Raw genomic sequence first — 14,850 nt, 5'->3', positions numbered from 1 at the left:
CCACCTCTCCGACACACATATATTTCCAATCAAAAGTTTGGACACACCTACTCATTCAAGTTTTTAATTTTTTTTGTAGACAGTTTTCTACATTGTAGTGGAGACAAATTATGAAATAAAACATATGGAATCATATAGTAACCAAAAAAGTGTTAAACAAATCAAAATATGAGATTCTTCAAAGTAGCCACCCTTTGCCTTGATGACAGCTTCACACACTTTTGGCACCTGGAATGCATTTCAATTAGCAGGTGTGCTTTGTTAAAAGTTGTTTTGTGGAATTTCTTTCCTTCTTAATGCATTTGAGCAAATCAGTTGTGTCAGAAATTGCAGCCCAAATAAATGCTTCAGAGTTCAAGTAACAGATACATCTCAACATCAACGGTTCAGAAGAGACAACTGTTCAGAGGAGACTACGTTAATCAGGCCTTCATGGTCGAATTGTTGTAAAGAAACCACTACTTAAGGACAATAATAAGAAGAGAGTTGCTTGGGCCAAAAAAACATGGGCAATGGATATTAGACCTGTGGAAATCTGTTCTTTGGGATGATGAGTCAAAATTTGAGATTTTTGGTTCTAACCACCATGTCTTTGTGAGACGCAGAGTAGATGAATGGATGATCTCTGCATGTGTGGTTCCCATCGTGAAGCATGGAGGAGGAGGTGTGATGGTGCTTTTCTGGTGACACTGTCTGTGATTTATTTAGAATTCAAGGCACACTTAACCAGCACGGCTACCACAGCATTCTGCAGTGATACGCCATCACATCTGGTTTGCGCTTAGTGGGATTATTATTAGTTTTTCAACAGGACAATGACCCAACACACCTCCAGGCTGTGTAAGTGCTATTTGACCAAGAAGGAGAGTGATGGAATGCTGCATAAGATGGTTTGGGATGAGTTGGACTGCAGAGTGAAGGAAAAACAGCCAACAAGTGCTCAGGATATGTGGGAACTCCTTCAAGACTTTTAGAAAAGCATTCCAGGTGAAGCTGGTTGAGAGAATGCCAAGAGAGTGCAAAGCTGTCATCAAGGCAAAGGCTGGTTACTTTGAAGAATATATTTTGATTTGTTTAAGATAGTAAAAATAAAGGAAAAGCCTTGAATGAGTAGGTGTCCAAACTTTTGACTGGTACAGTACCTTCGGAAAGTATTCAGAACCCTTGATTTCTTTTCAACATTACAGCCTAATTATAACATTTATAAAATTGCTTTTTTCCCCTCAACATTCTAAACACAATATCCCATAATGACAAATCAAAACAGGTTTGAGATTTTTGCTGATAATATTAAAAATAAAAAACAGATTTCACATTTATGTAAGTGTTCAGACACTTTACTCAGTACTTTGTTGAAGCACCTTTGGCAGCGATTACAGCCTTGAGTCTTCTTGGGTATGACACTACAAGCTTGGCATACCTGTATTTGGGGAGTTTTCCCCATTCTTCTCTCCAGATCCTCTCAATCTCTTCCATGTTGGAGGGGGAGCATTGCTTCACAGCTATTTTCAGGTCTCTCCAGGGATGTTAGATCGGTTTAAAGTCCGGACTCTGGCTGGTCCACTCAACAACATTCAGAGACTTGTCTCGAAGCCACACCTGCGTTGTCTTGGCTGTGTACTTAGGGTCATTGTCCTGTTGGAAGGTGAACCTTCGACCCAGTCTGGGGTCCTGAGTGCTTTGGAGCAGGTTTTCATCAAGGATCTCTCTGTACTTTGCTCCATTTATCTTTGCCTCAATCTTGACTAGTTTCCCAGTCCTTGCCGCTGAAAAACATTCCCACAGCATGATGCTGCCACCACCATGCTTCACCGTAGGGATGGTGCCAGGTTGCCAACAGATGTGACACTTGGTATTCAGGCCAAAGAGTTCAATCTTGGTTTCATCAGACCATATAATCTTGTTTCTCATGGTCTGAGAGTCTTTAGGTGCCTTTTGGCAAACTCCAAGTGGGCTGTCATGTGCCTTTTTACTGAGGGGCTTCCGTCTGGCTACTCTACCATAAAGGCCTTATTGGTGGAGTACTGCAGAGATGGTTGTCCTTCTGGAAGGTTCTCCCATCACCACAGAGGAACTGTAGAGCTCTGTCAGTGACCATTGGGTTCTTGGACTCCTCCCTGACCAAGACCCTTCTCCTCCAATTGCTCAGTTTGGCCTGGCGGCCAGCTCTAGGAAGAGTCTTGGTGGTTCCAAACTTCTTCCATTTTAAGAATGATGGAAGCCACTGTGTTCTTTGGGACCTTCAATGCTGCAGGGATGTTTTTGTAGCCTTCCCCAGACTTGTGCCTCGACACAATCCTGTCTCGGAGCTCTACGGAAAATTCCTTCGACCTTATGGCTTGGGTTTTGCTTTGACATGCACTGTTACCTGTGGGACATTTTATATAGACAGGTGTGTGTCTTTCCCAATCATGTCCAATCAATTAAATTTACCACAGTTGGAATCAAGTTTTAGAAACATCTAAAGGATGATCCATGGAAACAGGATGCCTGAGCTCAATTTCAAGTCTCATAGCAAAGGGTCTGAATAAGGTATTTCTGTTTTCTATTGTTTTTAATAAATGTGCAAAAAATTCAAAAAACACCTTTTTGCTTTGTTATTATGGGATATTTTTAAGTAACATTTGGAAAAAGTAAACAGGTCTGAATACTTTCCAAAGGCACTCATATATATATATATATATATATATATATATATATATATCACACACACAGTACCGTTCAAAGTTTGGGGTCACTTAGAAATGTCCTTGTTTTTTAAAGAAAAAGCACTTTTTTTGTTGTCCATTTTAAAATAACATCAAATTGATCAGAAATACAGTGTAGACATTGTTAATGTTGTAAATGACTGACTATTGTAGCTGGAAACGGCTGATCTAAAAAATAAATGGAATATCTACATATGGGTCATTGAACAAGCATGGGAAACAGTGATTAAACTGATTATGAATTATCTTTGAAAGACAGGGTCATGAAAAAGGGACTTTTTTTTGTTGTTGCTGAGTTTATATACGATCTTGGACAGAAAAGACTGTAGAATCACCAGGAAATGAGCTCAAAGTGATTTTAATTGAGGAAATCTATTCCCAATTATTCCCATGCATAAATAGAGAAGCATACCTGTATGTGATCATATCCCAATGTAATCACAGTTTGAAATTATTCAGTTTTAGTCAAATACTACATATTTTGGGGATTCTTACGGTCAATTTTCAGTGTACAATTTATAACTATGTTCCAGCCCCCCAACCATCCGCTCAAGTAACAATCAGTCCATGACTGAATGGAATTAGGGACCGCTAGTCTAGCAGATCTAGCTGGCTTGTGTGCTTACAGACATTGATGAACTGTTCAGAGGTTTTTCAGGTGTTGTTTTAATGTTTGTTTGGCTGTTACCATCTTGCTTACAGGTGAAGAGGGAGCTGGCGAGTGTTCTCATCTTCGAGTCTCACGCCAAAGCAGGAACCGTGTGTAAGTCCCTATCTCACCATGCTGTACAGTGTGTGTGTTTTAGGAACACACATTAAGGTGTGCTCTCTCTCCTTCCAGTGTTTAACCAGGGAGAAGAGGGAACATCCTGGTACATCATCCAGAAGGGCTCTGTCAATGTGGTCATCTACGGCAAGGTATGACGTGTGTTTATACATGATGTGTATATGGGCCTACAGTGGATTTGAAAGTAGCACAAGATGACGCTAACTAAAATTATTATGACCAAAATAATGCATCTACATACAACAGCTGGCTTGTATTCCCTAGGGGAACTAGTGCTACAGTTTGGGAAACTCTGGCTTCGCTCATCACAGTGAATGACTAGCTCAAGGTTCTCAGAATATACACAACACACTCACACGTGTTTAGTCACAATCTTCATTCATGCTAGCACTTCTCCAGCTGTCTAATCCGTGTGTTTTGACGCGTGTGTGTTCCTCTTCAGGGTGTGGTGTGTACCCTGCACGAGGGGGATGACTTTGGGAAGCTGGCGTTGGTGACTGACTCTCCTCGAGCTGCCTCCATCGTCCTCAGAGAAGACAACTGTCACTTTCTCCGAGTGGACAAAGAAGACTTCAACAGGATACTCAGGGTAGAGTTGTATACTGTACTGTTCTGTTACTACACTGTGCAATACTGTACCATACTGTAATTTACTTTAATGAAATTTACCTTACCTTACTTTAATGTAATGTCCTGGTATTTACTTGACTTTAGGACGTGGAGGCAAATACAGTGCGTTTGAAGGAACATGAGCAGGCTGTTCTGGTCTTGGAGAAGAGTCCCAGAGCCTCCAGTCTGGGAAATATCAGGTACACTGTGTTGTCTGGAACCCCTGAGAAGATCCTTGACCACTTCCTGGAGACTATGAGGATGGATACACACCACTCTGACCCAGGTGCGCGCACACACACACACAACCTGGTAGAGATACACTGTGAGTCCCTAGGGTTGAGGGCCTGGGCCTGGTTGCATAAAACATCCTAAGTCAATTTTCCCCCTATCTTTTCCCTTAGTTTCCTTTACTTTAAGTAAGTTGCACAAAACATTTTGGGGCTAATTTCCCCCTTAAATTAAGTGAAAAAGTTAACGGTGCCTATGAGGTCCCTTAAGTGCTTAATTCAGTATGGATGCCAATGAAAACATCATTTGTGTCTGAATGTTGCTTTCCTCTCCCCTGGTTTCAAAAGGAAAACAGCAAGCAGCTAGCTACTTAGCTAAACAATGAAAGGCGCACAATCAATGTCTACAAAGCCAGCTGGCTAGCAAGCTACCTGCTCTGTAAGCTCCCTACTCGAAGCTACCTGCTCTGTAAGCTACCTACTCTAAGCTACCTGCTCTGTAAGCTACCTGCTCTGTAAGCTACCTGCTCTGTAAGCTACCTGCTCTGTAAGCTACCTGCTCTGTAAGCTACCTACTCTAAGCTACCTGCTCTGTAAGCTACCTGCTCTGTAAGCTACCTGCTCTGTAAGCTACCTACTCTGTAAGCTACCTACTCTAAGCTACCTGCTCTGTAAGCTACCTACTCTAAGCTACCTGCTCTGTAAGCTAGCTACTCTAAGCTACCTGCTCTGTAAGCTACCTGCTCTGTAAGCTACCTGCTCTGTAAGCTACCTACTCTAAGCTACCTGCTCTGTAAGCTACCTGCTCTGTAAGCTACCTACTCTAAGCTACCTACTCTAAGCTACCTGCTCTAAGCTACCTGCTCTGTAAGCTACCTGCTCTGTAAGCTACCTACTCTAAGCTACCTGCTCTGTAAGCTACCTGCTCTGTAAGCTACCTGCTCTGTAAGCTACCTACTCTAAGCTACCTGCTCTGTAAGCTAGCTTGAAGTACTAGAAAGTAATAGAAACGAGGTGAGAAAAAAGTAACTCAAAGAAAAGTGTTTTATATTATGAATCTATTTATTTCTCCAGTCTTGAATGTAGAACTTCTATTTGAGATCTCAAAAGAAATGTGATCTCTTTAAGACATCCATTCTGTGAATCAGGTCTTCTCCATGGTAACCAGAGACTCTTTCTGCCATACATGTTTCATACACCTAACATGTTTTATACAACTGGACCCTGCTACTGTATGGGATCGGATGATGGGTCGGTAGATATGTATGAATATCTGTTTTCTAATATTATTCTCTTTCTTCCACTCATTTTCTCCCTCTCAGATCCTGCGGTAGATGACTTTGTCCTAATGCACTGTGTCTTCATGCCTAACAGCCAGTTCTGCCAGCTACTCATGGCACAATATCCTTTTTCTCTCCCCCCTCCCCTCCTCTCAGATCCTGCGGTAGATGACTTTGTCCTAATGCACTGTGTCTTCATGCCTAACAGCCAGTTCTGCCAGCTACTCATGGCACAATATCCTTTTTCTCTCCCCCCTCCCCTCCTCTCAGATCCTATGGTAGATGACTTTGTCCTAATGCACTGTGTCTTCATGCCTAACAGCCAGTTCTGCCAGCTACTCATGGCACAATATCCTTTTTCTCTCCCCCCTCCCCTCCTCTCAGATCCTGCGGTAGATGACTTTGTCCTAATGCACTGTGTCTTCATGCCTAACAGCCAGTTCTGCCAGCTACTCATGGCACAATATCCTTTTTCTCTCCCCCCTCCCCTCCTCTCAGATCCTATGGTAGATGACTTTGTCCTAATGCACTGTGTCTTCATGCCTAACAGCCAGTTCTGCCAGCTACTCATGGCACAATATCCTTTTTCTCTCCCCCCTCCCCTCCTCTCAGATCCTGCGGTAGATGACTTTGTCCTAATGCACTGTGTCTTCATGCCTAACAGCCAGTTCTGCCAGCTACTCATGGCACAATATCCTTTTTCTCTCCCCCTCCCCTCCTCTCAGATCCTGCGGTAGATGACTTTGTCCTAATGCACTGTGTCTTCATGCCTAACAGCCAGTTCTGCCAGCTACTCATGGCACAATATCCTTTTTCTCTCCCCCCTCCCCTCCTCTCAGATCCTGCGGTAGATGACTTTGTCCTAATGCACTGTGTCTTCATGCCTAACAGCCAGTTCTGCCAGCTACTCATGGCACAATATCCTTTTTCTCTCCCCCCTCCCCTCCTCTCAGATCCTATGGTAGATGACTTTGTCCTAATGCACTGTGTCTTCATGCCTAACAGCCAGTTCTGCCAGCTACTCATGGCACAATATCCTTTTTCTCTCCCCCCTCCCCTCCTCTCAGATCCTGCGGTAGATGACTTTGTCCTAATGCACTGTGTCTTCATGCCTAACAGCCAGTTCTGCCAGCTACTCATGGCACAATATCCTTTTTCTCTCCCCCTCCCCTCCTCTCAGATCCTGCGGTAGATGACTTTGTCCTAATGCACTGCGTCTTCATGCCTAACAGCCAGTTCTGCCAGCTACTCATGGCACAATATCCTTTTTCTCTCCCCCCTCCCCTCCTCTCAGATCCTGCGGTAGATGACTTTGTCCTAATGCACTGTGTCTTCATGCCTAACAGCCAGTTCTGCCAGCTACTCATGGCACAATATCCTTTTTCTCTCCCCCCTCCCCTCCTCTCAGATCCTGCGGTAGATGACTTTGTCCTCATGCACTGTGTCTTCATGCCTAACAGCCAGTTCTGCCAGCTACTCATGGCACAATATCCTTTTTCTCTCCCCCCTCCCCTCCTCTCAGATCCTGCGGTAGATGACTTTGTCCTCATGCACTGTGTCTTCATGCCTAACAGCCAGTTCTGCCAGCTACTCATGGCACAATATCCTTTTTCTCTCCCCCCTCCCCTCCTCTCAGATCCTGCGGTAGATGACTTTGTCCTCATGCACTGTGTCTTCATGCCTAACAGCCAGTTCTGCCAGCTACTCATGGCACAATATCCTTTTTCTCTCCCCCCTCCCCTCCTCTCAGATCCTGTGGTAGATGACTTTGTCCTAATGCACTGTGTCTTCATGCCTAACAGCCAGTTCTGCCAGCTACTCATGGCACAATATCCTTTTTCTCTCCCCCCTCCCCTCCTCTCAGATCCTGCGGTAGATGACTTTGTCCTAATGCACTGTGTCTTCATGCCTAACAGCCAGTTCTGCCAGCTACTCATGGCACAATATCCTTTTTCTCTCCCCCCTCCCCTCCTCTCAGATCCTGCGGTAGATGACTTTGTCCTAATGCACTGTGTCTTCATGCCTAACAGCCAGTTCTGCCAGCTACTCATGGCACAATATCCTTTTTCTCTCCCCCCTCCCCTCCTCTCAGATCCTGCGGTAGATGACTTTGTCCTAATGCACTGTGTCTTCATGCCTAACAGCCAGTTCTGCCAGCTACTCATGGCACAATATCCTTTTTCTCTCCCCCCTCCCCTCCTCTCAGATCCTGCGGTAGATGACTTTGTCCTAATGCACTGTGTCTTCATGCCTAACAGCCAGTTCTGCCAGCTACTCATGGCACAATATCCTTTTTCTCTCCCCCCTCCCCTCCTCTCAGATCCTGCGGTAGATGACTTTGTCCTAATGCACTGTGTCTTCATGCCTAACAGCCAGTTCTGCCAGCTACTCATGGCACAATATCCTTTTTCTCTCCCCCTCCCCTCCTCTCAGATCCTGCGGTAGATGACTTTGTCCTAATGCACTGTGTCTTCATGCCTAACAGCCAGTTCTGCCAGCTACTCATGGCACAATATCCTTTTTCTCTCCCCCCTCCCCTCCTCTCAGATCCTGCGGTAGATGACTTTGTCCTCATGCACTGTGTCTTCATGCCTAACAGCCAGTTCTGCCAGCTACTCATGGCACAATATCCTTTTTCTCTCCCCCTCCCCTCCTCTCAGATCCTGCGGTAGATGACTTTGTCCTCATGCACTGTGTCTTCATGCCTAACAGCCAGTTCTGCCAGCTACTCATGGCACAATATCCTTTTTCTCTCCCCCCTCCCCTCCTCTCAGATCCTGCGGTAGATGACTTTGTCCTCATGCACTGTGTCTTCATGCCTAACAGCCAGTTCTGCCAGCTACTCATGGCACAATATCCTTTTTCTCTCCCCCCTCCCCTCCTCTCAGATCCTGCGGTAGATGACTTTGTCCTAATGCACTGTGTCTTCATGCCTAACAGCCAGTTCTGCCAGCTACTCATGGCACAATATCCTTTTTCTCTCCCCCCTCCCCTCCTCTCAGATCCTGCGGTAGATGACTTTGTCCTAATGCACTGTGTCTTCATGCCTAACAGCCAGTTCTGCCAGCTACTCATGGCACAATATCCTTTTTCTCTCCCCCCTCCCCTCCTCTCAGATCCTGCGGTAGATGACTTTGTCCTAATGCACTGTGTCTTCATGCCTAACAGCCAGTTCTGCCAGCTACTCATGCCACAATATCCTTTTTCTCTCCCCCCTCCCCTCCTCTCAGATCCTGCGGTAGATGACTTTGTCCTCATGCACTGTGTCTTCATGCCTAACAGCCAGTTCTGCCAGCTACTCATGGCACAATATCCTTTTTCTCTCCCCCCTCCCCTCCTCTCAGATCCTGCGGTAGATGACTTTGTCCTCATGCACTGTGTCTTCATGCCTAACAGCCAGTTCTGCCAGCTACTCATGGCACAATATCCTTTTTCTCTCCCCCCTCCCCTCCTCTCAGATCCTGCGGTAGATGACTTTGTCCTAATGCACTGTGTCTTCATGCCTAACAGCCAGTTCTGCCAGCTACTCATGGCACAATATCCTTTTTCTCTCCCCCCTCCCCTCCTCTCAGATCCTGCGGTAGATGACTTTGTCCTAATGCACTGTGTCTTCATGCCTAACAGCCAGTTCTGCCAGCTACTCATGGCACAATATCCTTTTTCTCTCCCCCCTCCCCTCCTCTCAGATCCTGCGGTAGATGACTTTGTCCTAATGCACTGTGTCTTCATGCCTAACAGCCAGTTCTGCCAGCTACTCATGCCACAATATCCTTTTTCTCTCCCCCCTCCCCTCCTCTCAGATCCTGCGGTAGATGACTTTGTCCTAATGCACTGTGTCTTCATGCCTAACAGCCAGTTCTGCCAGCTACTCATGGCACAATATCCTTTTTCTCTCCCCCTCCCCTCCTCTCAGATCCTGCGGTAGATGACTTTGTCCTAATGCACTGTGTCTTCATGCCTAACAGCCAGTTCTGCCAGCTACTCATGGCACAATATCCTTTTTCTCTCCCCCCTCCCCTCCTCTCAGATCCTGCGGTAGATGACTTTGTCCTAATGCACTGTGTCTTCATGCCTAACAGCCAGTTCTGCCAGCTACTCATGGCACAATATCCTTTTTATCTCCCCCCTCCCCTCCTCTCAGATCCTGCGGTAGATGACTTTGTCCTAATGCACTGTGTCTTCATGCCTAACAGCCAGTTCTGCCAGCTACTCATGGCACAATATCCTTTTTCTCTCCCCCCTCCCCTCCTCTCAGATCCTGCGGTAGATGACTTTGTCCTAATGCACTGTGTCTTCATGCCTAACAGCCAGTTCTGCCAGCTACTCATGGCACAATATCCTTTTTCTCTCCCCCCTCCCCTCCTCTCAGATCCTGCGGTAGATGACTTTGTCCTAATGCACTGTGTCTTCATGCCTAACAGCCAGTTCTGCCAGCTACTCATGGCACAATATCCTTTTTCTCTCCCCCCTCCCCTCCTCTCAGATCCTGCGGTAGATGACTTTGTCCTAATGCACTGTGTCTTCATGCCTAACAGCCAGTTCTGCCAGCTACTCATGGCACAATATCCTTTTTCTCTCCCCCCTCCCCTCCTCTCAGATCCTGTGGTAGATGACTTTGTCCTAATGCACTGTGTCTTCATGCCTAACAGCCAGTTCTGCCAGCTACTCATGGCACAATATCCTTTTTCTCTCCCCCCTCCCCTCCTCTCAGATCCTGCGGTAGATGACTTTGTCCTAATGCACTGTGTCTTCATGCCTAACAGCCAGTTCTGCCAGCTACTCATGGCACAATATCCTTTTTCTCTCCCCCCTCCCCTCCTCTCAGATCCTGCGGTAGATGACTTTGTCCTAATGCACTGTGTCTTCATGCCTAACAGCCAGTTCTGCCAGCTACTCATGGCACAATATCCTTTTTCTCTCCCCCCTCCCCTCCTCTCAGATCCTGTGGTAGATGACTTTGTCCTAATGCACTGTGTCTTCATGCCTAACAGCCAGTTCTGCCAGCTACTCATGGCACAATATCCTTTTTCTCTCCCCCCTCCCCTCCTCTCAGATCCTGCGGTAGATGACTTTGTCCTAATGCACTGTGTCTTCATGCCTAACAGCCAGTTCTGCCAGCTACTCATGGCACAATATCCTTTTTCTCTCCCCCCTCCCCTCCTCTCAGATCCTGCGGTAGATGACTTTGTCCTAATGCACTGTGTCTTCATGCCTAACAGCCAGTTCTGCCAGCTACTCATGGCACAATATCCTTTTTCTCTCCCCCCTCCCCTCCTCTCAGATCCTGCGGTAGATGACTTTGTCCTAATGCACTGTGTCTTCATGCCTAACAGCCAGTTCTGCCAGCTACTCATGGCACAATATCCTTTTTCTCTCCCCCCTCCCCTCTCAGATCCTATGGTAGATGACTTTGTCCTCATGCACTGTGTCTTCATGCCTAACAGCCAGTTCTGCCAGCTACTCATGGCACAATATCCTTTTTCTCTTTCCACTCTGCCCTCTTGTTTTCTCCCTATCCTTCTTTCTCTCCCTTCAGTTTCTCTTCTTGAAGTTCAGTATGTTACACATAGGTGACAGTTATGTTATAGTTGTCTGTTATATCTTTAACCCCGTGTGTACCTACCATGCGGTGGCTCCCCCGGGCTCGGAGCAGGAGAGGTTGGAGTACGCTGTGACCTGTAAGAGACGAGTCCTCAATCTGACCCTGCGCTGGGCTGCAGTACACACACATCACTTACAGGAGGAGCCAGCAGCACTCATATTCCTGGAGGTACACACACACACACACACACACTCACACACACCTGAGGAGTTGTCTGAGTCTGTGTGTTTCTCTCTGTAGGAGCTGTATGGGAGTGTGTCCAATGACTCACGGATCCTCAGAGCTCTGAAAGACTTTGTACCTGACTTGGAGAAGGTTGTCAAACTACAGTATGTAAAACTGACCTCTAACCTCCACGGTGACCTTAACCCCATAATCCTGATCCTCAAAGCATTATAAAGACATGCATTATTAACATACACTTGTTCTCTTGTTTCTATTCTTCAGTTCAGAAGAGGCCAAAGTGAAAAAGGTGAGTGTGGCATGGTGAATGTGTGTTGTTGATCACCTCTGATGTTGTGTGGTCTGTCAAGGTGTGTGTTGATCATCTCTGATGTTGTGTGGTCTGTCTCAGCAGAAGGTCCTTACACAGTTCAGCAACGGAGATGAGAAACTAGTGAAGACACAACCCATCAGGAACTGTGACGACAGTCAGTTTGTGACGTTAAATTATTTTATTTTCCTACACTTGTTCTTTAATCACAAGCCTCTTAAAAACGTGTGTGTGTAGTCCTGTTGAAGGTGTACTGCAGTGACCACACCTACACCACCATCCGGGTTGCCGTAGCAGCCACAGGGAGTGAGGTGACCAGCGCTGTGGCCGACAAACTTGCCTCAAACGACGACCTGCTATTGGTCCACCTCAGCTCCGCAGGCGGTGAGGAGCCAATCACATCTCACTTCATTTACATAGTATTTATTGCTGTCATTTTATTTTCCTCTGTGTGTGTTCTCCTGTCACAGAGAAGCAGATGCTGAAGCCCAATGATGTGTCAGTATTCTCCTCTCTGAGCATCAATGGGCGTATGTTCGCCTGTCCCCGGGACCAGCTCAATGCTCTGGTGAGAGAGAATAAGGAATAGAAATGGGTCAATAGAGTGGCCTTTGAGACAGATCAGTGAGTATGTTTACATGCACACTAATAATTCCATATTAAACAGATTATTTCAGTAGGAAGAGTATGGCAATAGTCATGTAAACACTCAGTTTATCTTAATCTTGTAAGGTCTGTTAGATCTACAGTTGAAGTCGAAGTTTACATATACCTTAGCCAAATTCATTTAAACTCAGTTTTTCACAATTCCTGCCTTTTAATCATAGAAATAATTCCCTGTTTTAGGTCAGTTAGGATCACCACATTATTTTAAGAATGTGAAATGTCAGAATAATAGCAGAGAATGATTTATTTCAGCTTTTATTTCTTTAATCACATTCCCAGTGGGTCAGAAGTTTACATACACTCAATTAGTATTTGGTAGTATTGCTTTTTAAATTGTTTAACTTGGGTCAAATGTTTTGGGTAGCCTTCCACAAGCTTCCCACAATAAGTTAGGCAAATTTTGGCCCATTCCTCCTGACAGAGCTTGTGTAACCGAGTCAGGTTTGTAGGCCTCCTTGCTCACACGTGCTTTTTCAGTTCTGCACACACATTATCTATAGATTTAAGGTCAGGGCTTTGTGATGGCCAGTCCAATACCCTGACTTTGTTGTTCTTAAGCCATTTTGACACAACTTTGGAAGTATGCTTGGGGTCAATGTCCATTTGGAAGACCCATTTGTGACCAAGCTTTAACTTCCTGACTGATGTCTTGATGTTGCTTTGATATATACACATAATTTTTCCTCCCTCATGATGCCATCTATTTTGTGAAGTGCACCAGCACCCCCACAACATGATGCTGCCACCCCTGTGCTTCACGGTTGGGATGGTGTTCTTCGGCTTGCAAGCCCCCCCCCCCCCTTTTTCCTCCAAACATAACGATGGTCATTATGGCCAAACAGTTCTATTTTTGTTTCATCAGACTAGAGGACAATTCCCCAAAAGTACGATTTTTATCCCAATGTGCAGTTGCAAACCTTTTTTGGAGCAGTGGCTTCTTCCTTGCTGAGTGGCCTTTCAGGTTATGTCGATATAGGACTCGTTTTACTGTGGATAGAGATACTTTTGTACGTGTTTCCTCCAGCATCTTCACAAGGTCCTTTGCTGTTGTTCTGGGATTGATTTGCACTTTTCGCACCAACGTACGTTCATCTCTAGGAGACAGAACGCGTCTCCTTCCTGAGCGGTATGATGGTTGCGTGGTCCCATGGTGTTTATACTTGCGTACTATTGTTTGTACAGATGAACATGGTACCTTCAGGTGTTTGGAAATTGTTCCCAAGGATGAACCAGACCTGTGGAGGTCAGCAATTTATTTTGATGGCTTGGCTGATTACTTTTGTTTTTCTCATGATGTCAAGCAAAAAGGCACTGAGTTTGAAGGTAGTCATTAAAATACATCCACAAGTACACCTCCAATTGACTCAAATGATGTCAATTAGCCTATCAGAAGCTTCTATAGCCATGACATCATTTTCTGGAATTGTCCAAGCTGTTTAAAGGCACAGGTAAACTTCTGACCCACTGGATTTGTGATACAGTGAAATAATCTGTCTTTAAACAATTGTTGGAAAAATTACTTGTGTCATGCACAAAGTAGATGTCCTAACCGACTTGCCAAAACTATAGTTGTGGAGTGGTTAAAAAACAGGTTTTAATGACTCCACCTAAGTGTAGGTAAACGTCCCACTTCAACACTATTATTCAGAGTAAAAACTGTAAGGACACTATGAAAGGTTAAACCACGTTTATCCTTCCCAGAGGATCGATACAGCTGCATTGGACAAAGACATGTTCACACAAGCACTGATATTTAACCCTTTCTCCTATATACCTTCCTCCTACAGATAACCATTAACTTCTGGTGTAGCCCTTCTAAACCTAAGCACTGATATTTAACCCTTTCTCCTATATACCTTCCTCCTACAGATAACCATGAACTTCTGGTGTAGCCCCTCTAAACCTAAGCACTGATATTTAACCCTTTCTCCTATGCTGAATCTCCTCCTACACTTCTGAACAAACATTGTATCTTTATTGTTATGCAGGAAACTAAGTGTTATGGGCCATACATTTTTCTTTCTCCCTTAGCGTGACCTGACCTCCACCCCCTTCATCACTAATCCATGGATCTCTCCACTTATCAATGCCTGCCACGTGATCTCTTTCCCTACACTCAGTACATTCCAAGCATAACCATTAAGTTATGGTGTAGCCCCTCGGCTATGACACCCCTCAGGCCTCTATTACAACTAATGATTAATAACATTTAAAGTTCACAAACCATACGCTGATTAAAATGCCAGGTTTTCTGACTAATCTTTTTAAATGATTAGGACATGTAAACGAGTGTGTCTGCGCATGTGCCAGCACCGGTAGCACAAGCCTCCCTGATTTTGAGCGGGTCAATTGAGCTCGTATGCATCTTAGAAATTGTTTTCCTATGCAAACTATGTTTCCAAACTTAGAATCAAATAGGCAAAAATAGCGCTGTGGTAGAACAATTATTTTGATTGGTGATTTTCTGCATGTTTT

At 45.1% G+C, this 14,850-nt stretch overlaps 1 protein-coding gene across 1 annotated transcript in view; it reads left to right on the top strand.

Moving 5' to 3' along the window:
• LOC139386835 (rap guanine nucleotide exchange factor 4-like) overlaps positions 1-14,850 on the top strand; it is a 34,981-nt gene that overhangs the window by 14,962 nt on the left and 5,169 nt on the right. The window contains exons 11-21 of the mRNA XM_071132682.1: positions 3,411-3,471; positions 3,550-3,626; positions 3,938-4,084; positions 4,210-4,390; positions 5,657-5,735; positions 11,234-11,384; positions 11,457-11,545; positions 11,664-11,688; positions 11,791-11,866; positions 11,947-12,093; positions 12,180-12,277. Of these exons, the coding sequence (XP_070988783.1) occupies positions 3,411-3,471; positions 3,550-3,626; positions 3,938-4,084; positions 4,210-4,390; positions 5,657-5,735; positions 11,234-11,384; positions 11,457-11,545; positions 11,664-11,688; positions 11,791-11,866; positions 11,947-12,093; positions 12,180-12,277 (1,131 nt within the window). The remainder of the gene's footprint in view (positions 1-3,410; positions 3,472-3,549; positions 3,627-3,937; positions 4,085-4,209; positions 4,391-5,656; positions 5,736-11,233; positions 11,385-11,456; positions 11,546-11,663; positions 11,689-11,790; positions 11,867-11,946; positions 12,094-12,179; positions 12,278-14,850) is intronic.

The sequence above is a fragment of the Oncorhynchus clarkii genome, chromosome 28, assembly GCF_045791955.1.
Source record: "Oncorhynchus clarkii lewisi isolate Uvic-CL-2024 chromosome 28, UVic_Ocla_1.0, whole genome shotgun sequence".
NCBI classification, from domain to species: domain Eukaryota; kingdom Metazoa; phylum Chordata; class Actinopteri; order Salmoniformes; family Salmonidae; genus Oncorhynchus; species Oncorhynchus clarkii.
Note: the sequence above shows the minus strand (reverse complement) of the source record. Positions and strands in the feature narration are given on the sequence as shown.